Source organism: Poecile atricapillus, chromosome W (genome assembly GCF_030490865.1).
Source record: "Poecile atricapillus isolate bPoeAtr1 chromosome W, bPoeAtr1.hap1, whole genome shotgun sequence".
Classification (NCBI taxonomy): Eukaryota; Metazoa; Chordata; class Aves; order Passeriformes; family Paridae; genus Poecile; species Poecile atricapillus.
Genome location: NC_081288.1, coordinates 21,386,948 through 21,409,760, shown reverse-complemented (window position 1 = coordinate 21,409,760; position 22,813 = coordinate 21,386,948). Strand labels below are relative to the sequence as shown.

The 22,813-nt window shown below is 45.5% G+C and overlaps 1 protein-coding gene across 3 annotated transcripts in view; it reads left to right on the top strand.

Annotated features, from left to right (window-relative positions):
• The window catches only part of LOC131592431 (homeodomain-interacting protein kinase 2), a 143,364-nt gene that overhangs the window by 32,279 nt on the left and 88,272 nt on the right, over positions 1–22,813 (top strand). For all 3 annotated transcript variants that reach the window (XM_058863932.1, XM_058863929.1, XM_058863930.1), the window contains exon 2: positions 15,701–16,799. In XM_058863932.1, the coding sequence (XP_058719915.1) occupies positions 15,701–16,799 (1,099 nt within the window). The remainder of the gene's footprint in view (positions 1–15,700; positions 16,800–22,813) is intronic.

Below are 22,813 nucleotides of genomic sequence, written 5' to 3'. Positions count from 1 at the left end.
GGGACAATGACCAGACAAGAAGGTTTTAAAAACAAAAGCAAATAAAATAAAATAAAGGAATAGAAAATGGGTATTTCAAAATTTAAAAGGGGTCCCATTTCTTAACAGAACAGAAACAAAATGACAATTCTTTCAGTACTTAGTTGGACTTTTGGGACATTTGCCTAGAGAGAACTCTATTTTTTGTATATTTATACTTCTTTGAGACAACTAAAATTGTCAGATGTTCATATATACTTCCTTCTTTTTTTCCCCCTCTTTTCTGTGAAGGCTGTTTACACCAAAACAATATCTTTGTTTTCAGAGTTCATCTGTTCCCCTTCCCCTTTTCCAGCTGAAGTCACAATACTCAGTCTGTGACATCACTGTTGGCTGCCGTGACAACGGAGAATTTTCACTCCAGGTGGAGAACGTGCAGCAGCAGCAGCAGCAGCAGCAGCAGCAGCAGCCACTCTGTCAAGAGCAGAGAGAATGTTTTTCTATGCATATTGCTAGTCATGGAAAAGGAAGGGAAGGAAAAATCTGCAAGAAAACCAAATGTAGCTTTTCTGAGTGTGCTGCTTGTGGGATGGGCACTGGAGACTTTACCTTCCACAGGATTTCTTTTGAAATCAGTTAACAGCAGTTAACTACATATTATACACTTGTTGAAAAGAACTTGCTTTTTTTAAAAGTGAGAGTGCAGGAGAGGGGTTTAATTTAGATTAATGCATCACTTGGATACCTGAATTGTGCCCACAAGTTTTATGGAGGTTTTTTTTTGCTTTTTTTTCCTACACAAATTTTCTTTCAAAACCCAAGAGCAGATGATTAATGCACTGTTCCTGCTAACGTTTACACATGTAGTGGGCTTTCAGGGTGTGAGTTGTCCTGATGAAGTCTGTTCAGACAATTCATGTGCTTAAACTCAGACACAGGCACATGTGGCAGTAGTGTGAGGGTCTAGCCAGCAGTCCTAGGGGAGCAGTTAAATAAAGATTTTATAGAATACTTTGTGATGCAGACACAGTCTAGGAAGACACTTGTCACCTGGAAAAGCTGAAGTTTCTGGATTGGATCTGCCAGGAAAAGCAAACAGACTGCCCATAAACCCTTCCCCTGTGCTTTTGTCTGCTTAATTCATCTCATGGGTCACAGCCTTGCAGCTGCTGTTTGGAAGGTGAGGGGTGTCTGCAAGTGTTTGGAGGGCTGTGGCTTATGAGGTGACACAGCGAGATCATTAAATAGCAGGGAGGAAAACAGAATGAAGAAATGGTCACTATACCCATTGACTGTATTGCAATGATACAAGTGAAAAATACATGTACATCCAAAGTGCAGTCACTGGTTCAGGGTGTGAAATGGTATCCCCTGATGGCCCACAAGCATGGATGGAGCAGTCATCCACTCCCAAGGCTGCCCTGTAGGGTTGAGGCAGCATGCAAGTCCCTCAGATGCATTTGTAGCATTATTTCCATGCTTCAGTCTCATGGCTGTACCAAGGACAACAGGAAAACTTTAAGCAGGAAAAGATGCTCTTATTTCTCCTGAATAACTTCCCAGCCAGTGTGAGAGAAGCAGCACCTCCAGCTGACTAAGTGCACTTGGAGATGTGTTTTCCAAAAGACCCTGAGCAACCTCTGCAGCCACATCCTTCAGTGACAGGTGAGCCTTTGCTAGAGGTGTTTCGTCTCACTTCCAGCATCCTGGGGAACCCAGGCCTTTGCTTGGTCAGGGTCCAGTTTCCCAGTGAGTAGAGACTGTGCTGGTCCTGCTTCCCACAGCCCCCTACTACAGCTCTGCTGAAGCATTTCTGAGTTGTCACAAGTCAGGAGAGAGTATATTTTTCCAGGAAGCCTTGTAGTGTAACTGCACTGGCAGCCTCAGGAGAGTGCCTTTTACCTACATCTGTGTTTCGAGATGTCTTATGTTTGTTTGTTTGATTGTTTGTTTGTTTGTTTGTTTGTTTGTTTTGGCAGGGCTGCACACGCTGGGTTGCTGTTGTGGCAGTCCATATGATTCATGTCTTGCGCAGTCTGACAGGTTTATTGGAGCTTGAGTGTGCTGAGCTGCACGCTGTGCTTGCTGCTCTGCTCGTGCTTGGTGCCAGGCCAGCCCGTGGGGCCAGTGCAGAGTTGTTTGCAAGTGCCAGGACCCAGAGGGTAATGTGCATGGAAGGGCCACTCAAACAAGCTGCTTGCCTTAGCTTTGGGAAGTGGAAAGGACATGAGAACGCTTGCTTGGGTTTTATTTTTTAAAACACCTCCAGGAATAGCATGTTCTTTGGAGCAGAAAGCAGGAGGGTCAATTTTGGGATCTAGTGGTGCTGTCAGGATCCAGTTTCACATTTATTTTCTGTCTCTGCAGAGCATGGAATAAGTTAACATTTCAACAGCTTGGAGTCTCTACTACTAAGCCTTTAAAAGACTAAATAATACCAAGTTCTTAGGAACTCTGGGATCAAAACCCCATGGATTTTAGGTACTTTAATAGCTTTCGTATCTTTTTACTTGAGTTTCACTCAAACCTATTTTTTACACCAGTTTATGCCAGTTATACCTGCTTCTGTCTGACACCTGTCTTCCTTAAGGCTCAAGCATTACTCTGTCTTGTGGAGTTCATCATCCACTGATGCTCACCTGAACCTTTCAGCTCTTCTTTTTTCTTTTTTTTTTTAAAGTGGTTTCTATTTTTTGGCAGAGGAAATAGGAGTGAAGGTACAGAAGGCTGGGAGAAGAGGCACAGCAAGGTGAATACATCATGGCCTTGCTGAAACCCAGGGATGAGCTGGAGGAAAGAATCAAGACAGAACAGGAGTGACATCATCAGTTGGGAAATTTTGAGCAGTTTCATGAAAACCTGTTCGGTGCCATTTCATGTGTAGTCCCTGAGCACCCTTTGCTGGTGCTTGGCCAGGTGAAAGGGGTGTCACTGGGAGCCTCCAGCCAGTGGATTTTCTGGGTGAGCCACAGAGGGACCTGTACGATTGATGCGCTGTTCCCGTAACCCCCTGGTGCTTCAGGGTCCTCCATGCTTGGCTCAGATGTGGCTTGTGGCATGAGCTCTGCAGGGTGACAGTGAGCTGTGCAGGAACAGGGTTCCCTGAGCAGCTGTGTAGTGCAACCCAGCCCCTGCACATTGGATTTGTTTTTCCATGACAGCACAAAGAGAACAACTGTCCTGAATTTGCCTGTTAAACTTTTGTAATCACCATAAAAAAAACCTGCTTGGTAAATATATTTTCTCTACCCAAAAGCAACTGCCCCACTCCTTTTTGTTCTGCAGATAATAGACATAAAAATGAAATATGGACCTGTGTTCTTAAAAGGTCACAGTTATTTGGTTGTCAGGGAGATTGCATATTGAAATAGGTCTTGTTAAGATTTGATGATATGCTAGAGGAATTGAATGAATTGGGACTTCGGTTCATAGAAGTTGGAAAATGGGCTAGGAATATCTCATGATGTAGAAGATGGAGATGGCCATCCCTTTTTCCTAATGCCACTGGAATGGGGAAACTGGATGGAGAAGTGTCGGGTGCAGAACCAGTGGCCATAGAATCATTAGGGCTGGAAAAGACTTCTAAGATCCTCGAGTCCAGCCTGTGACTGGACACCGCCATGCCAACTAAACCATACCATTGAGTGCCATTCCAGTAGTTTCCTGAACACTTAGAGTGATTGTGACTCTACCACTTGCCTGAGCAGTCCATTCTAATGCTTAACCACCCTTTCATGGAAAACATTCTTCCTGATGTCCAGCCAGAACCTGCCCTGGCACAACTTGAGGCCATTTTCTCTTGTCCTGTTGCTGGTTGCCTGGAAGAAGAGACCAACACCCTCCTAATGTGCTACAACTTCTTTTCAGGTAGTTCTAGTGAGTAATGAGGTTACCCCTGAGCCTCCTCTTCTCCAGACTAAACAAGCCCAGCTCCCTCAGCTGGTCTTCATAGGACTTATTCTCTAGAACCTTCACCAGCTCTGTTCCCCTTCTCTGGACATGCTGCACCTCAGTGTCTTTCCTGTAGTGAGGGTCCCAGAGCTGAGTGCAGGATTTGAGGTGCACCCTTACAAGTGCCAAGTACTGAGCAGGGACTGTCACTGCTCTGGTCCTGCTGGCCACACTGTTTCTGATCTGGATGGCACTGACCTTCTTGGCCACCTGGAGCCACTGCTGGCTCATGTTCAGCTGCCAGTCAACCAGCACCCCCAGGTCCTTTTCCACTGGGCTGCGTTCTGGCCATGTTTGCCAGTTCTTGTTTGCATGGTCCTAGTTTCATTTAAGGTATTCTGCCTGGCTCACAGTAACAGCTCATAGGTCAGTGGTCTCCAACCCTTTCTGCCTAATGCATGGTGGGTTGCTACGGGTGCTGCCGTCATCCACATTTTAGTTGAGGATGTGATGACCACACACTTTGTATTGCTTTCCAAGATTGGGCTGGATGACTCAGCTGGTCCTCTGGTGACTCATTTCAGTCTCCCATGAGTCCAGGAAGGACTAAACAGGGAAGCGGGGCTATTTTCAGATATGAAAAATGACCAAAACCAAGGACTGTGTCCACAAAGGAGTACTGCAACCATCAAATTAATTGGGCATTTATACCAGGTGTAAACTTGCTGCCCCACTGAAACTCTTTCCACAGTTACTGTGCTTCTGCTGAACCTAGTTTTCAGTCTCTTCTTACTTTTCATTCATCCGGATGTTGGAAAGCTTTTAGTGAGTTTTGAGTACATAAGGTCTGATGAAAGTTCACAGGACTTCTGGTACTAAATTCCCCTAGTTGTTTTTTGGGGTTTTTTTTAGGGTTTTTTGAGGGTTTCCCCCCCTCTCATTTGCTGTGAGTGTCACAGTTTTTCTAGCAAAACCCATAGGCCCACCCCAGGCCATTTTACTCCCTAGTCATTCCTATGACTATGGCAAAGCTAAGATGCCCAGTGTTCTCCTGGACCTCCTGAAAGCTCTTGTGATTTCACCACAAGTTGTCACTAATCTGTTTTTAATGGTGGTGTATATGCTCCCTGTTAGAAAATCATACAGAGCTTATTTTCCCAGAAACTCTTCTTTCCCCAGAAACATGACTCAGTTTGGCCAGACTTCCCTTGCATCGTTAGTCAAAACCTATAGGTGTGACTGTGGACAGCTTGGCTGCAACATCACTGACACACTGGTGATTCTGAACTCACTGTCCCACTGCATCTAAGCTGAATCCTTTCATTTCATTGCATAAGAAAAGGAAAGAATTGAATGTTCTGAGTTGAAGGCACATGGCTGCAAAACAGTTGTAGTAGTGCCAAAAAGATGCTTCTGAAGAGATTGGGCAAGTGGCTGCATGCTGCTGGAAGCGCAAAGTGACATGTCAGTTCTTAAATGCAGGATCAGAAATGAGAAGAAGGCTTGACAGCCCCTTCAGCTGGTATGTCATCTGCAGCCATCTCTCCTTTCTATGGTGGAGTTTTGGTTCTGCAGGTTTAGTTTCAGCAGTTGTGCCACACAGCAGGTACTCATGGTCAGCACTTGAACAGGGCCTGAGTGAGCTCTGCTGTCTGGATCTCTGCAGGGCACTGTGCAGCCTCTCAAAAGCACTGAGTGATCTGGAGCAAAGTTACACCAGAGGAGTGGTTATTGTCCTGGCTGGCTGGGGTCCCCCAGTCTACCCCATCTCAGGGGTAGCATACCTCAGGCTGCACTGCAGAAGGCATTTGGCCTGTGTCACAGTGGATCTCCATGTTTAGCTTCACTCCTCTTCTGTCACGCTCTAATTTTGACACTGCAAGAAGCCCAGCAGCCATGGTGTTAAGCACTGCAGAGCTGAGTAAATAAATATGTCAATAAATAATCATATCCTGCACAAAAGAGAAACCTGGGGGAGAGACTGATGGTAGCCAGGGATTTCTACAGATAAAGGTGGAGATTTTTATTGTTTTGTTTCTTTTAATGACTTCTCATGGACTGATTTCTTTTCTTTTAGAGCTTTGAGGGGGAGTAGGCTGTTAGTGCTGTCCCTGAGCTTCTTCATCGCACACAAGGGCCTTATATCCTCCTTTCTCAAGCAGATAGCCTTTCCTGAGCTTCTGGATGTTTACTCTTCAAGGCTCTGAAATCCTTCATGTAGTTTATCCTCATGCCTAAATCAGGGGGTTTTTTCTGTGTAAGCAAAAGCTTTGTACATCACCTAGGCTGTCCTTCCTTGGCCAAACAGGCTTCTCTGCATGCTGATCTGGCCTCTGTCCTATTAGACCTTGCTTAAAAATGAAGTTGATGTGAAGATAGTGGGAGATCAGGCGTGCACCAGCCCCAGCAAACCAGCCAGCAGTGGGGCAGGCAGGTGTCCAGAGGCACTTCTGTGGGATTGCTTGGGGTAGCATCACTCATTTCTTTTGGAGATTATGAGATTCATTGCCTTCATGGGTCATCTGGCTGTGTAAGTGCTTACTTGTCTATGTGTGTCTGAGTGTGACCATGTGTTTTGTATGACAGAGGTCGGTACAACCCCAAATATAGCAAACAGAATCATTGGTTCCCATGGATAAACCTGTCAACACACTGTGTTCTCATGGAGGCTGCAGCAGCTCCCTATCACTGTGGTCTCATACGAGAGCCACTCTCAAAGGTGAATGGACCAAGACAGACAGCTGTTTAGGGGAGAAATGAGTCCACATCCAAATCCTGCACCCTGTGTTTCCATGGTGATTTTTGCTTTGGGCCAGCTGGCTCAGTCCTGCTGTGCCTGTTCTGGTCCCGGCTCATGGCCCATTTCACATCATGCATTTCTGGGTTTATAGTCCTGCTTTGGAATGCAAACCAAAAGCCACAGGTGACAGCAAGAAAAGGTTTCTGAGTGTTTGGCCATAACTTTGGGGATGTTTTCTTTGCCCTAAAATCTGGAAGACATGTTGAAAAATGCTGCAGGTGTTTCCTTGAGGAACTGAAGGCTTTTCTCTGTGCCGGTCGGGTCTGTATTTGTGTGATGATGTGAAGGTGGGTTATTTACAGAGTTGTACCTCCTTAAACTGGAGGTCAGGTGATCAACCTGCACTATCCTTTCTCTTCATTTCCTAAAACACCCCACACCCTCAATGTTTGAGAATGCTGTAGGTCCTGTGTTTGGTCATTCTTACTTGAAGGTGGTATATGGCCGTCAGGAGGTCAACAGATCAGTCTGTCTCCATTTTCTGCTTTTGCAGAAGCCCTGTGCCCAGCTTCCCTGCCTTTCTCCTTGCATCTTCATCTTCATCTTCCTTTGCAGGCCAGATCCTGTGTATTCCCTTCAGACCTCACCAGGGGCTTGTTTCTCTCCAACAGGTCTGTATCCTGATGGGAATCAAATGAAGGAAGGGACCTTATGAATAGGAAAACTGATGTTTTCAGCCCAGCTAGTGCTTGGTCTGAGTTTCAGATTTCATAAACAAAGCAGGGGCTGAATGTCATGCAGTGGCCTCTTCGCAAAAAAACCACTTAGGAAAAAATCCTGTGGGAGTGAGGGGCTCAGCCAGAGACTGCAGTGAGCCTTGCCCATGTCTTGCCTTCACATGTAGTGTTTCTAACAAGGTATGCAAGGTGCCAGGCATTCCCTGTGGTTTCACCATACTTGCAGGCCAGTTGGAGTCATTGACATTACAAAGTTAACATTTACAGGTGGAAAGTCATCCAGGTGGGGAGACAGCCATTGTAGAAAAAGCCAAAATATCCTTTCCACTAGGCAATTGTGGGAAGCCACAAATATGCCAGTGCTGTATGGGTGAGGGGAGGGCACAACCAGAACAGCAAAAGAAAACTAATTCATTTTGGTTCTTTTTTGAGAGACCTTGGTACCCTTTTCCAGGACCTAAGGTAATGGAGGGCCAGGTAGGATGGTCAGTGAAGTCTGGGGTCAGGAAAGTTGAAAAAGTCCTCTCTTTCCCCTGTAGGATGGGGTACTGTGGTCAACCCCTGTTTGGAAGATGAAACAGCAGTGACTTGAGCCATGCTGCCTCGAAGGCAGATCCATGCCAAGATCATCCATCTTTCAGTTCTGCTTTCAGGATGTAACCCCCTTAGCAGGTAGCAATCAGAGATGGAGCTTGTTGTAATCTAGAGGCTCCTGCCTTATAGACCTGTTTGGAGGTTAAATGTAGGGATCCAGACATTAAGCTGGACTACAAGGCAAGCTATGGCCAGTTTCACATTTACTGCAGAGACTGTCTTGTACAGTTCTACAGAGGGAGCTTTGGGTGCTGTAGAAGTGCTGTGGTTACTGTTTGTTCCACTTTGTGACAGTGGAGGACAGATGGGAAGGAGGAAGGTGCCCAGAACACATATGATGTTGCCAAACAGTCCTACCTGGCACATAGATGTGAGCAACTGCTTTTGGCCTCATCTGGCTCCATTTTGATTTGAGGATGAGGAAACATTCCTTGGTAGCTTGCTTTCCCCATCTCCTCTGGCCATACCCAGTGCTTCAGGAGCTCATTCAAGCATGGCATTATAGGAGCCTCATCATGTCATGCCTCATTTTAAGTGGTGCTGTGGGTGTTGCCGCAGTCTTCAGCTCTTTAAACAGACGTGGTGCTGCTCGTGGGTTCCCCAGCAGCCTGCAGCACAGCCCCAGCCAAGCATTCCACACTTGCCTCAGCTCTGCTGGGCCTCTCTCCAAGAAATCTGAAAGAGGGATTTCTTCAGCAAAGCATTTGTTAGACATCCTTCAGTGTCCTCCAAAGATAAAGCTTCAAAGCAGGGATTCTGTCAATCCCACCTGTCTGATTTCATCTTTCTTCCTGTTCTTTCTTTCTCATCCCATCTCTTACTCCCAAGCAGACTTTCTTCTCCCCTGAGGCCCTTGGGAGTACTGATCATTGGGTTGTAAAGCTTCTTCCTGACTTCACTGAGACCTAAGATGTCTTTATGCCTACATTGTGCAAAAGTTCCTTCACACACTCATGTAGACCTTGAAGGCTTTCAGGTGCTGCCCCTGCCTCCACCTTTATTGTTCACACTTCATTTTGTTCTTGGGACTCCAGAAGTTCCCCTGGCTTGGAGGACTGTAGCTCAGCAAGGTACATCTAGCAGGGCTGTGATCTGCCTTCTCAAGCCCCAGAGACCTGACATGGGCACCACAGACTCCCAGGTTTCTCACTTTATGTCTGGAGAGCACTTTACGTCTTGGTAGGGTGTTTGCAGCCTCATTTCATGATTTCTGTAGAGGTGACAGTCTCTCTGTCAGCTTTGACAGATATGCTGAAGGGGGTTTACTTACTGGGGCCTGGCTCTGATTTGTCGAGGCTGTAGACTATTAAATTGTATTCACTTGCTGTCTTCATTTGATTTCCATGCAGTAACACTGAGGTATCCTGAAGAGAAGTTTTGTGCAATCCCAACTGTGCTGATTTTTCCAGTAAGAAGGTATCTAGGAGTTATCTTTCAGTTCAGGAGAGCACGGACTGGACTGCTGGACCTTCTCCCACCAAGATCTCGAAATTGGTGTCAGGTCCAGTTATTGTAGCATCTACAGGGAAGTGATGGGGCAGCCTCTGGGTGAGGTATATTTTAACCTGTGTTCTCAGGTGTTGCATAATTAATTAACTATAACATAAAACGTAAACTAGTCATGTGATTAACTGAGATAATCTGTAATATCTCTTGTCATTAATGCAGTTCATTCCAGTAGGAGATGGAGGTGACCCTGAAAGAATCTTGCACTGAGGTGTAATAAAGTATTCAAATGTAAATGTATGTATTTGTCCCTGAGATTTTGCTTCATGTGTCTAAAACCAGGGATATGTCAGAAGAGCCTACAGGTTGTTATTCAGGCTCTTTGCCCCTGAGCCTACACCAAAAGGATGAACAAGACTTGTTATATTTCTAAATTACAGCTAAGAAAGCTTTCTGTAGCCAGCAGACAATATGCCTTGGATTTAAGGAGTTAAAGGGAGAGTGACAAAGGGAATAAAGATGGTTTGTGAGGAAAAACAGCAGTATTCTGAGCCACATGCCAAAATAACCTGAGCAGGCCATGATAGGAAGTAACTGCCTACACCACCTCCATGCTCAAGAGTACTAAGTAAGTCCTGGTTGATAATTTTCATCATACCTATAAAGGAAAGTCATGATGTGCAGAATGAAACAGGAGGCAGGGTTGTATATGCTATAAATGCAGCAGAGGGATATGTAGGAGGGCAGTTGGGGTGGCAGGGAAATAAGGGATTTGAAGGTGATGATGATGAGAGTGGCCTGGCCATTGCACGGGAGGGCTGTGCTTTTTGGGTGGGGATGAGAGGGAAGGAGATGGATGCTTGGCTTTGTCCATTGGTTTTGTTTATTGCTACTCTGTGCATTGGGAAGTCTCCCTTTTCATTTGACCATAAGGCATGGATCAAACATGGTACGTAGGAGCCGTGTGAATCCAGGTCTGGAGCAGTGCAGGGGACGTGCTCTGTCACATCTTCCATCTCTGAGAACTGCTATGCACTACATTTAGGAAACTGCTAATTAGGCTGAGACAGTTTTACTAGCAGGACAGGAAAGGCAGAACAGGAAAGCAGGGAAATTTTCACCTGAAACTAAGGCCCCCTTGACATCTTAGGCTCACCAAGAACAGGAAGGATCTGAGGCTGTTGAGGTCTGAACTCTACTTCGAGTTTGTATCCAAACATTCAGTATCACAAGGGAAAGAATTTGTATACCTCCAGGGACATAAATTTTCAGGAGGTTCTGAGAGTGCAGTGCTGCTGGGGACAATGCCTCAAAAGGAGCCACACAGAGGCCACTGTGAAGAAGAGTGCTGTGCTTGAGACACAGCTATTTTAAAAGTGCAATGCATTAGCCATACCTGGCAGATCCCCTTTTCATTGCCTTCTCAGCCTGGGCGTGTACATGGGTTTGCAGGCTTGTGCCTCTCTGGGGAGAAGTGGAAGATACTTATTTCAGTATTGTCTTGCGAGCATCATTTATATGCTGAACACACGCCATGTGCTTTCTACAGTATTTTTCAAGCAGGCACTGTCGTTGTGGCAGCAGCCAGGAAGCAGCCTCTGGTTACAGAGCACTGGCAGCTCTGCAGGTACTGCAGAAGGTCTGACTTCCTACCTAATACAGGGCACTGGCTTGGTCTCTTGCCACCCCAAAGGCCACACTTAAAAATCAGCAGTAAGGGCTGGGAGTAAACCAGAAGAAAACATCAGTGACTTTCAAACTGTTCCTTCTTTAGTCCCCAGAGTGTATTTTTTGCCCTTTGGGGTGACGTGGGTGGATAGGGAATTTAACCTCATTTGCTTTCCTGAAATCTGCTAGAAGTACAAGTGAGTCGACTGCGTGATTTGTGTGTGCATGCAGAAGAGGGCCATCTGAATTGTAAATAGCACCTGCTAAATTATTATTAAGTGAAAGCTGACGTGGGAGGAGTTCTCAGGAACAAAAAACCTCAAATCTTTTAATAGAAGTCATTCCAGCTGTTTTAACACTGTCCCCTGGCTGCACCCTACCTACTTCAGCTCATGGAGATGCTATGGGGAGTTATGTGAGTCGTATCAAGGACAGGGAAGGCCCCATTAAATCCAGTTACTGTCAGTTTTGTGAGAGCTTTAAATGACTACACTAAACTCATTATTAAAGAAAGGAACTATCAATTTTATTTAATGCATGGTGCCCAGCTCTGATTCTGCTCCCAGCCCAGAGATTCGCTGTGCTCAGGGGTGATATAAAACTTAGATTTTTACTCTTCAGGACATGCATTTAGCTGTTGTGGCATCCTGGCTGGCTAATAGGGGCCTGCCTTGCACCAGCTCAGTTGGAACTGCAACTTGGCTTAGTCCAGCCTAAGCTTTTTGTGGTGTAGGTGGGGCTGCTGAGCTGGGCTTCAGTTGAGCAGGAATGCTTGGTGGGTGAAGCTGCTCACCCCAAGTATCCTCACCTGCTCCACTCCTGGCAAAGGAGTGCAGAAAGCGGAGAAGCCAGGTGCCAGCCTTGGGCATTCCACACAAAATGCAGAAAGGTGACTGCTAGGATCTTCCTGCAGAGAAGGGAAGTGATATGAGCGGTTCAGCCCTGCACAGTAGGTTTCTTGTCAGACCTGTGAATGGGGGGTTAAGAGAACTTTTCCCAAGTGAAACATCCCTCTGCAGCTTATGGTCCCTCTGTCTTTCCAAGACCCCAGGAGCAAGAATGCTCCCTGGGGACATTCCCACTGTCTCTGAGACGTTGGTGCCACTGGCTTGGCTGGCATGGATCATCTCATTGCTGCTGGCTTGTTTCCTCATGGACATTGTGGCAAGCTCTTGTCAGCCTGTGTAGTCAAAAGGCTGAAGGTGTAAATCATCTTACAGGCTGTAATGAGGAGTTTGATTCCTGTAACAAAACCATCCAACTTTTATTCACATTTATTACTAGTCCTGCTATTGCCATGGAGCAAAAATCCTTTTTAAAGGAACAACATGCCACCAGCACAGTTTTATTGTCTCCTCAGGAAATTTAGGATTGTGTTTTTCTCGCATTAACTGCACAGGAAAATTTGCAATAAAAATTACTTTGCTGCAGAAGCCGCCTTTTCCCATCACCAAGCTGTCAATCAGCCTGTAATTTCTTGGTATCGGACTATGCCGAAGAACTCACTCAGTTATTTTCCTTACAATGCGTGCCCTTAAAACCTCAATCATGAGAAAATAATTTTGGATGTAAGGAAGAAGATTTCATAGTTCTTTTTTTAGGGGCAAAAATTTCTGTGATGAGATGTAACCTCTGAGGAGGGCAGCACTGGCAGCAGAAGCGTCCAAAGTCTTCGCTTTATCCACAGAACCACTGCTTCCTTCTCCCCTCCATTTTTGGGGTACCAGGGTGAGTCAGTGTTTATCCCCTGTTCCTGTCCTCTGCTGGGGCTGCCAGCAGTGTTTCAGGGACAGCAAGGGGCTGGCTGTTGATGTGGAAACCAGTCCCTAACAACAACTCGTTTCACCAAAGGGCACAGGCAGCCATCTGACATTGACAATGTTGAGTGACTGCTGACCTTGTTTTTAGCGTCAGCTGATATCAAGTGGAGCTCTGCCAGTTTGCACCAGTTGAAAGCCTGTCCCTTAATGGTGGCGATTATCCTCATTTTTACAGTGGCACTGAGAAAGTTGCAGCTGCTGCGCTTCACATCCTTGACTTTAATTTGCTATGCCTCAGTCTTTTGGTGTTATCTTTAGAGGAGCGTGCGAGAAGAACGTCTCTCCTTGTTCTGCGTCAGTCATTTTTTCCCTTTTTATTTTCTACTAAGAGAGATTGCTCAAGCACACCATGGAATGAAAGCCATAAAACTATAAATTACACCTCTGCTAGGTCCACAATATATTACCAATTACATCTGCCACATTATTTGTGTCCAGGGGGAAAACATATATCAAACCACCCCCTCTCTCCAGGCAGGTCAGTACTGTACTAGAAGGAACACCGTGATTCTTCTTAATCAGTGGAAAAACAAACATGGTTTTGGCTCACTCACACACGATCTTTGTGTCCAGGATGACAAGCTGAGTAGCACTGCTGTGGTTCTCCGAGCTCACCGCCTGCCACGTGCCGTGGCATTCGTGACAGCATCATTGCCCTGTGGAAAGGAGAGAGGAGAGAAGGTACTGAGTGGGGCAAGGAGCTGGAGGGCATCTGAGTACCCAGCTGCAGGGACCTTGGAAATTGCTGCCCAGGAGGTTGGGGGAGCAGAGGGTAATGGAGTTAAAAGGAACTACAGCAAACAATCATAAATCCACTTAGAGACAGGGGTCGTGTCTGCAGAGGGCAGCACACTATGGTTTGCAGGGCTTCATTGCTAGACTGGGTTCAGTGGGGTTTTGTGTGCAGTGTTCAAGCCCAGCTGAGGGTTTCCCCATGTGTCCTGAAGGGGTTTTGTTCTGTGTCTGCTCCATCCTCATAGATTCATCACTGTGGCAGGGGTGAAGGCAGGGGTGTTGAAGCAAAGTGGAGAGATTGCTCGGCCTGTTACTTCTGAGTAGTTACTCATGGTAGGTTTTGGCTCACCAGAGCACCCCTCTCCTGAGCCACTCCTGTCCTTTGGGCTGCTGGGAATTAACTGGAAAAAGAGTGTTGGGTGTATTTAGATTTTTTAACTTGACTACTGAGCTTTGTGAGTGTGGAGTGACATCCATATTTTTCTACATGAATGTGTCAGTGTGTGTGTGCATGTTTGTGAGTGTGTCTGTGTACACATGAGCTCCAGGAAATCTCCTGAAGAGGAACATGGACTAGTGAAGTATGAGGAGACCGAGTCAAATACTGTCACACCTCCACATGAAGAAGTCCTCCATGTGCGCTGCAGAGTTTGTTGTGGTTTTGTTACTGAAGCGTTCATTCAGCTTTTAACTTTTTTAAGTTGAAAACAAGTCAAGGTTATGTTTGTGCTTAATAATTCAACAATGGTGCCAGCTCAGCATATTGTCCTTTTCTTCCCTAGTCATTCTGGTTTATTAAAAAGAAACACTGATGACAGATAGAAGGGTGAAGGAGGCTGTGCCTTTCTGCTCTAACTTCTGCTGGGTGCTGATTCCTTCCCCAGAAGTCCCCACGGATTTGTGTTCTTCACAAAATGTTTGCCCCAGCAGTACTATCCCTACCCTGGGCAGGGAAAGCTGGCAGCAAGTCAGGACTTAGCTGTCCTCTTCTCCATGCACCACATCTTTTTTCTCTGAATAGGCACATTTTCTGTTTCAGTGGAATATTACTCAGAATCCTTCAGTAAGTCTGTCTCAGTGATGCATGATTTTCACTTTTGTTATGAGGTTGTGGGGTTGTTTTTTGGTGGTCTGTGGTGGTTTTTTTTAAGATTTAGAAGATCATTAACTCTTCTGAAACCAAATAAGCTTGCATTAAAATAGGTTTTTGTCTTTCCTGTAAAAATAAAGCTGTATTAGGAGCTAATTCTGCAACACGCTAATGTGTATGTTGCTTCATAAACAATGCTGTTCATTTCCAAGGGATCTGCTTTCCAGTGGTGGTATTGTCTCTGTGAATAAGAATAGATGAACACAATTTTATAAATCTTGCAGATTTATAAATCTCAGGAGCACTGAGAGCACACAGTGAAGCTCATGTTGTGTAACTCCCATCTCCAGTGTCCCTGAGCACAGACTAGCATTGTGCACATTTCCCACTCACAGACTTGGCAAGCAATCTGAAACATCATCTTCTTCTGTTCCGGCTCCTCAGCTTTATCTATGCACCTCCATTTGCTCACAGTGTATCATCTCCTGGTCCCATCTTCACTCTGTGCAGGCCAGAAGCTACACAGTGGTTTTATGGGAATAAGCGGGGGGCTTAAGTCGGATCCACCAAAGTGTTTAAGATTGGATGAGTCTGAGGATTTGAGATTTGGCTTCTGTAGTCAGAACACTTTGCAGTATTTGACATGAGTTTTCCAGAGAGATAGATATATTCCTGGAGACAATGGGAATAGGAGTCTCTTTAGGCAGAGGAGGTAAAAATAACATGTACATTCCTGTTATTAAAAATGAAAAGGGGGAGAGCAAGAGAGCAGAAATCTTGAATGTTGTCAGTATAGTTCAACCCGGGGTAAGCATTTATTTTAGAGTGTAATATTTTATTTGTGTCAAATACACATATCTGGAAGAACCTGCTTTTTGTGTGTGTGCATGTGATGTATCTGAAGCCTGTATCCCATTTCCCTTTCCTGCCACTGAGCAAATGAAAAAAGCTGGGGAAGGCATCTTGACAACTGTGGTTTCACTCTGATGTTGTATTGCAGGTATGGCCTCGCATGTGCAAGTTTTCTCTCCTCATACCCTTCAGTCAAGTGCCTTCTGTAGCGTGAAGAAACTGAAAGTGGAGCCGAGTTCGAACTGGGATATGACTGGGTACGGCACACACAGCAAAGTCTACAACCAGAGCAAGAACGTGCAGTCCTCCCAAGCAGCCGCCGCAGCAGCCGTCAACGCCTCCCTCCAGATCCCCAATCCGAGCATCCCTTACGAGCAGACCATCATCTTCCCAGCAAGCACGGGGCACATTGTGGTTACATCGGCCAACAGCACTTCTGGTGTGGTTGCAGTGTCTGGGCAAACACTGGGCGGGCCACACAACCTGATGCGTCGCAGCACTGTGAGCCTTCTGGACACCTACCAAAAATGTGGACTTAAGCGCAAGAGTGAGGAGATCGAGAACACAAGCAGCGTGCAGATTATCGAGGAGCATCCGCCAATGATTCAGAACAATGCCAGTGGGGCCACTGTAGCCACCGCCACCACCTCCACGGCCACTTCCAAAAACAGTGGTTCCAACAGTGAAGGGGATTACCAGCTGGTCCAACATGAGGTGCTCTGTTCCATGACCAACACGTACGAAGTGTTAGAGTTTCTTGGCCGTGGAACCTTCGGACAAGTAGTCAAATGCTGGAAACGTGGCACTAATGAGATTGTGGCTATCAAGATCCTAAAAAACCACCCTTCTTACGCCCGGCAAGGCCAGATTGAAGTGAGCATCCTGGCTCGGCTGAGCACAGAAAGCGCGGATGACTACAACTTTGTCCGTGCTTACGAATGCTTCCAGCACAAGAATCACACATGCTTGGTATTTGAAATGTTGGAGCAGAACCTCTATGATTTCTTAAAACAAAATAAATTCAGTCCCTTGCCCCTTAAGTACATTCGACCAATTCTCCAGCAGGTAGCAACTGCCCTAATGAAGCTGAAAAGCCTGGGACTGATTCATGCTGATCTCAAACCAGAGAACATCATGCTGGTAGACCCATCCCGACAGCCGTATAGGGTCAAGGTCATAGACTTTGGTTCAGCTAGCCATGTGTCCAAAGCTGTGTGTTCTACTTACCTTCAATCCAGATACTACAGGTAAGAGACTGGGCTCATGTAACACTACTGGAAGTATTTTACCTGTGGGAATTTTCTTACATTCACTTAAACGGATGAGAGTCATCCCTTAATTCTAAACAGAGATGGATCTTAAGATGGCTTGTGGATGATAAGAAAAAATAATGTCCTAACCTCTTGGCATTTACTTGCATTGAAAACCATTGTAAGTTTGTAAATAATAATAAAGTGTTGTAAAAATAGAGTTTTCCAGTTACAATTTAGAAAGTCTTTTACTTCTATCAGTTTGTTCTCTCTGGAACTGTTTTCATTCCAAGTCAATGATATAGGTTCTTGGTTTCAGAATTAGGGTTAATCTTTAACCTTTAACCTCAACAATCAATCCATATTTCAAATGTGTCTTCCAGTTGGTACTCATATACGAAACGAGGGACATAACGAGTGTAAGGTTGGCCCACAGGAAAACTGTATGGATGCAGAAGATGTTTTGTCAGTGATTAGTTTTCCCACAGGCTCTGAGTCTATGGGATCTTCTGGCTGGCTCTTGTCAGCTCTCCTTCAGGCAAGTAATGTTAGTGATTTGGTGTTGGACTGAGGACCAGTTGTAGTCTGTTGATTCCCACTCACAGTCCTTTGTTATGTGCCAGGAGGGAGTTGTGACCTCAGCATAGGTGTGCCTGAAGTGAAGTGTGTGAACCAGATATCCAGATATCCCTCTTCAGCCTGTTGAACAGTTTGAGCAGAGCAGCCTCTTTTCATAACCCCTGGCAGGGCATCCTTGCCCTCTGTCTTGACTCCGAGACACAAAGTCTCTCTTGTAGATGTTCTCAGACCCTCTCTTTGGTACCAGTCAGCTTGATTCAGCATCCTAGGGACCGAGAAAAGCACTTCTACTGCTGCTTCAGGGGTGGGGGGAAATCGTGAAGGGGGTGAAGGGAATTTGGCTTTAGATAACAGCTGAATTTAGAAATGTTCAGACCACATTTTTGTTGTTGTACTTCTGTGAAACAGGGGCAAAGAGAGAAAATCTGATCCTTCTTCATTACTGATTTAATGAAAATCAGTCCTGGCAGCATCCACAGCTCATCAGATGGGTTACAGAAAAGCAGGGCAGTTGATCTGTTTGTAAATAGAAATCTGTCCTATACATGGGGAGGACTGGGGATGAAAAACCAATGTGAGTTGATAACAGACCCTTTTCCTACTTCATAAATTTCATGGTGGCAAAGCCTACCTGAACTCTGAGCTTGGAGAGAGTTAATTTTCACAGGAACAGGAATTTTGACAGCGTAGCACTGCAGCAGCTGATCTTTATCAGCTTGTCCTTTGCTCTGAAGGAGGCCAGGAAAAAATCCCCAGCCCTAGTTTATACCTCAGAAGAAGCTTATTAAATAAGATATTCTACCTGATGACAGTCCCATCCTCCAGGATAGACATGTTTCTGTGGTAAATATGCAAAAGCTTTTAGAGTTGCAATTACCTGACAGACTAGGAAACAAAAAAAAAAGAAAGATAATACAGGCATTTTGTTGTTGAGTTACCTGTGATTCTGTGTTAGCAGCCTAGGTCCCTAGCTGAAAGACAGAAGGGGCAGCCAAAATGAAATATGTGACAGAAAGCAGAAATGAAAGAGAAAAATGGTTCATTCTCAGTGACAAACAAGGAATATTTTCATGGCAGTCTCTGGGGAGGAAAAGGCTTGATAAAATTTGCTTTTTTATATTTAAATGTTATTCCTGCCCAGTCTGAAGTTGCAGCTTCATAGATAATAAGTTCTGTCTGTCTAATTCCTCCCTTGTTTTCCATGCCTGAATTGGTGGGAGGAGGGGAAAAGGGACAGCAGCTCACCAGGAAGAAAAGAAAAGAGAAAAATCTCATTGGGTTGAATTAAATCAGCAGGGGGCTGCTGATTAAGCTAAATTCAAGTCATGAGGAAAATTTATGTTCTTCATTTTCTGATGGGGAAAATACAGCACAGAGTAAAGACCTCTTCCACTCTAAAGTGAATGAACTTTCATGCTAGGGGAGACACTGGGCTTTATAAAGATTTCATGTGTCTTCCATTTAATTTACACTTGTTCTGCTTGCTAGAGTATAAAAGACAAGGGGATGACTTCAAGAAATGGCACATTTAAGTTGCATGCAAAGGAAAAGCTTCCTCAGACTAGTAAAACCTCTCAGACTCTTAAGCAGTCATGCCAAAGGTGTGACAGAAGCCCTGTGCCCCATGCATTTATGGAAAGATGAAGCAGAGCACAGGGGAATATAAAGTAGAGGCTGGATCTCAGCTGGAGGTTTTTTATCATGGACTTTCACAAGAAAATTCCTAAATTGTCTCCATATTTTATTAACAACTTGCTTTTTCTTTTTCCTATCACTTCTTTTGAGAACGTGATGGCCAAATCCTTTGAAGGACTGAAAGGTGTGTGGGATCTTGCTCCATCTTAGAGCAATTTAAGGCCTTTCCTCCTGTAAATGATAGGCTCATTTTCTTCTCCCGAAGGTGGAAGATAAAATGTCTTTAAACAAACTCTGTGCTTTTTCTTGACCTGAATCTGCAAAACCCAGCATAAAGCCAAGAGAGCTCCATGGCTGCTTGCAGGCTTTCCATGGGTGATTTGCCTTTGCTGCCGTGTGACGTGCTCTGAAGATGAGCAGGATCCCTCAGCCCTGTTTCTTGTGGGAAGAATGGTGGGCAGACTTGCTCTTGTACTGCTGGCACTGCTCAGGGGCCCTCGCTGGGTGCCCCAATCCCAGAACTGTCTCTGTCTCACCAGGGATATTTCGAAGCCAGTGCTCTCTGGAAGGGTGGTAATTGTATTGAGGTGACAGAGGAGGATGAAAAATATCAAAAATGGTATCAAAATGTCTTTAGTCCAGCAGAATTTAGCTCCCAACCCTCTTAAGAGGACACAGCCTCCTCCAAGCTAGATCTGCTGCCACAAGTGGTACTCTGGAGATCATTCTCCTAACTGTAGGGAGCCCGTGGGAGGCAGAACATGGCAGCCTAAGGTGAGCAGTGCAGGAACGCCCCTGCTGCCAAGAATCCCTCTCTGGGAGGGCAGTGCCCTTGTGTCTCCAGTGCCTGCCACGGAGAACGGAATGGGAGATCATTGAGATAGTTTTTGTGATCTCCATTTTGCAGAGGGTCAGAGGAATGAATGACCAGAGAGATCTCTTCTGGGTTGATCAGCTGTGTATGAACAGCTCCTTGAGAAAACCCACATCCTGAGAAATACAGGGCTCAGGCTCCAACAGATGGCCCCTTTGTTAGAGCCCCCATTCATGCACCCATGTGGAAGAGGGGGTACTGCCCTCTGGGAGGCTGGGGTGGCAGAGGGAGAGTTGAGGTTGTCCCTTGTTGGAACGAGAGCTCTTCCCTATCATGGGGTGGCAGCACGGGGGTGCTTGAAGCAGCTGGGCAGCTCATGGGGGCACCACAAGTTTGTTACCTTGCCCTCTTGGCTTTTCTTTGCTGTTCAGCTGAAACAGCTGCTGTGGTGGCACCTTGGGAGATGATAGTGTTTTGCTAATTAATGGTGTAATCATCTTATGAGATTTAAGTCTTTCAGAATTAGCAAAATATTGCAGATATAAAATAACGGCTGTCACCCCTCCACTATTAGCGAATAAATTCATGTTTGGTTCCTTGTTTTCAAAAAGCTTTAGGTATGTGGCTTGTCTGGCTTGGGTTGAGATGTCTGCTTTGTAGGTAAGTGGCCTTTGATGAAATGTTTGGATAACAGAGAATGAAGCTGAATACCAGTTTGAAGAGGTGTTTATCAGTCTGGTTTCAGACACTGCAAGAAAATATGCATGCATAAAGGCTACCTGCATGTTATCAACCACCCATACAGAGTGTGCAGGCGTGGTTTTTAACTGGCTCTACATGCTTAGCTGGGTGAGTGCAGGTCCTGAGGGAATGCAGGGGGCTAAACTGGATCAGTCTTGCCACACATGGACATTGTGCCGTGACAGGTATCGGTCTTTCAGCCCTGCTGACTACAAGCCAAAACAAGGTAGATTTCTGAGCAAAGTCACAACCTGTTCCCCATTGTGTGACTCACAAATGTGTCATTCTGGTCAAAACTGCCCTTTAAATGAGGCAGGTGTAATGACACAGGGATAGGCTATGCTTTTTTGTTTACTCAATGAATTGGCACCTTCTATGTCCTTGTATAACAGTGTAATGCACTTATATTTCAAAATTTTTGCCATTCTGGACTTGCAAAAACATCTCTATCTCAGATTTGACTGCATTTGCAGCTGTGGGAGCCACATTGCTCTACCAGTCTGTTTCACTCCTACATGCAACATTCACTGCTTTACTGACTCTGCCTCTCCAAGGTAAAGAGCAGGATGGATTGAGGAGGAAAGGTTCTTGTGGGGACTGGAGTGAAACCACAAAGTTCACTGCTGAAGTCCAAGTGGTGATGATCACACCTGGTAGGACTGCAGGCTTGCAAAACTGGCAAAACATTGCAGAAGACTTTGTGGAGAAAAGCAGACTTCAAGCTATACTATTTTAAGCAGTTGTTAATTTCTTTCCTAAGGACCCTTGGAATTTGAAGTTGATTTTTTTCAGAATCAAAATGCAGCAGGATTTTTTTTTCAAAACCAACATCGGGATTCAATGAATCTCAGCTTTATTGTACCCAGACTACCAAGTCTTGGAAAGCAAGAGACATTTAGCTGAAAGTTTTTTTCTTTGGCCCACTTTTGGGATAGTCAGGCTGGGTTGGTTTTTTGGTTTTACAGAACACAAGCAAAAACAGCTCTTTCCTAGTTCCTTTGTGTGTAAATCACCCTGGGGAAGGAATGGTAAACCAACATTGTGCTCATGGTGCATCCAACAGGAGATTCAGTGTCTGTACTCCCTACCTGGGGTCTAATTTAAAACAGAAAAGCCTGTATTTCAGCCAAAACAATCTCCTCAGACTAGACCTTCCCTAGTGTTTTCTCTGCTGAAACCTTCTTACTATTTCCCTAAGTATTTTTTATTTTTCTCTGAGCAAACATGTCAGCTCCTCCTTATGTTCACAAAGCTTGTGCCCCTTTCCTTGTGCCACCACAGCACCTTCCTGCCCAGCTCCAGCTCGTGATGCTGGCCTGGCTCCGAGAGGAGCCCTGCGTCCCTGTGTGGAGTCAGAAGGACTGTCTGTCACAGGAGAGTTTGTTTATTTATTAACCAAGTGGATAAAATATGCCCAGTTACGTGCCTCTGGGCCCAAGAAGACTTGCAACAAAGGGCTGTTTGCAAGGAACCTGACAGGGAGCCATTCTCCAGCAAAGAGAAGTCTCTGGTAGACCAAGGAAGGGAGAAGTCTCATGCTGTTTCCTTTTACCTCATCTGTGTCTGAGAGGTGGAAAATCAAACATTGCAGCTGAATGCTGAGCCAATCCTTTCAGTCCCCTCTCCTCTCTCTGGAAACAGATGCTATATGGCAAAGATGGGGCACTGACAGCAATTACTCCTGCAGGTGTCAGTTTTGTCTTGGTGGCTGGAAAGGAAGGAACTTGTGTGTCCACGGGCAGGGATCAATTCATTAAGGGTGTTTTGGATCAGAGATGAGTATGTGAGCAGCAGCCAGAGGCAGGTACCAGGCTTGGAAGCACTGTTCTTCCATCAGCTGGTGCCACCCCTCAGGTGAGGGGCTCTGGTTCTGGTGTAAAAGAGCAAACAAAACTTGGGGAAAGAAAGGTAAACGTAATTTTCCCAAGGCTGCTGCGGCTTTTAAACTCATCAGTGATCCCCACAAAAGGAATGGCAGGTCTCTGGATGCAATCAGCCCCATTCACCCTCAGGGGCACTTCCCACAACCCAGGCAGTGCTGTGCAGGCAGGGAACAGAAGCAGGAGCAGAACTGCTGATGTGGCTGTTGACCAGGGCTCAGCAGTCAACCACCAGCTCTGACACAAACTGCCCAAACAGAGGGAACACACCTCATCCTTCTCCACATCACCTCCAGAGGGATATGATTTTAGAACTGTATTCCCCTTTCCCTCTACCCCCTCTACTCCATAACTTACCCATT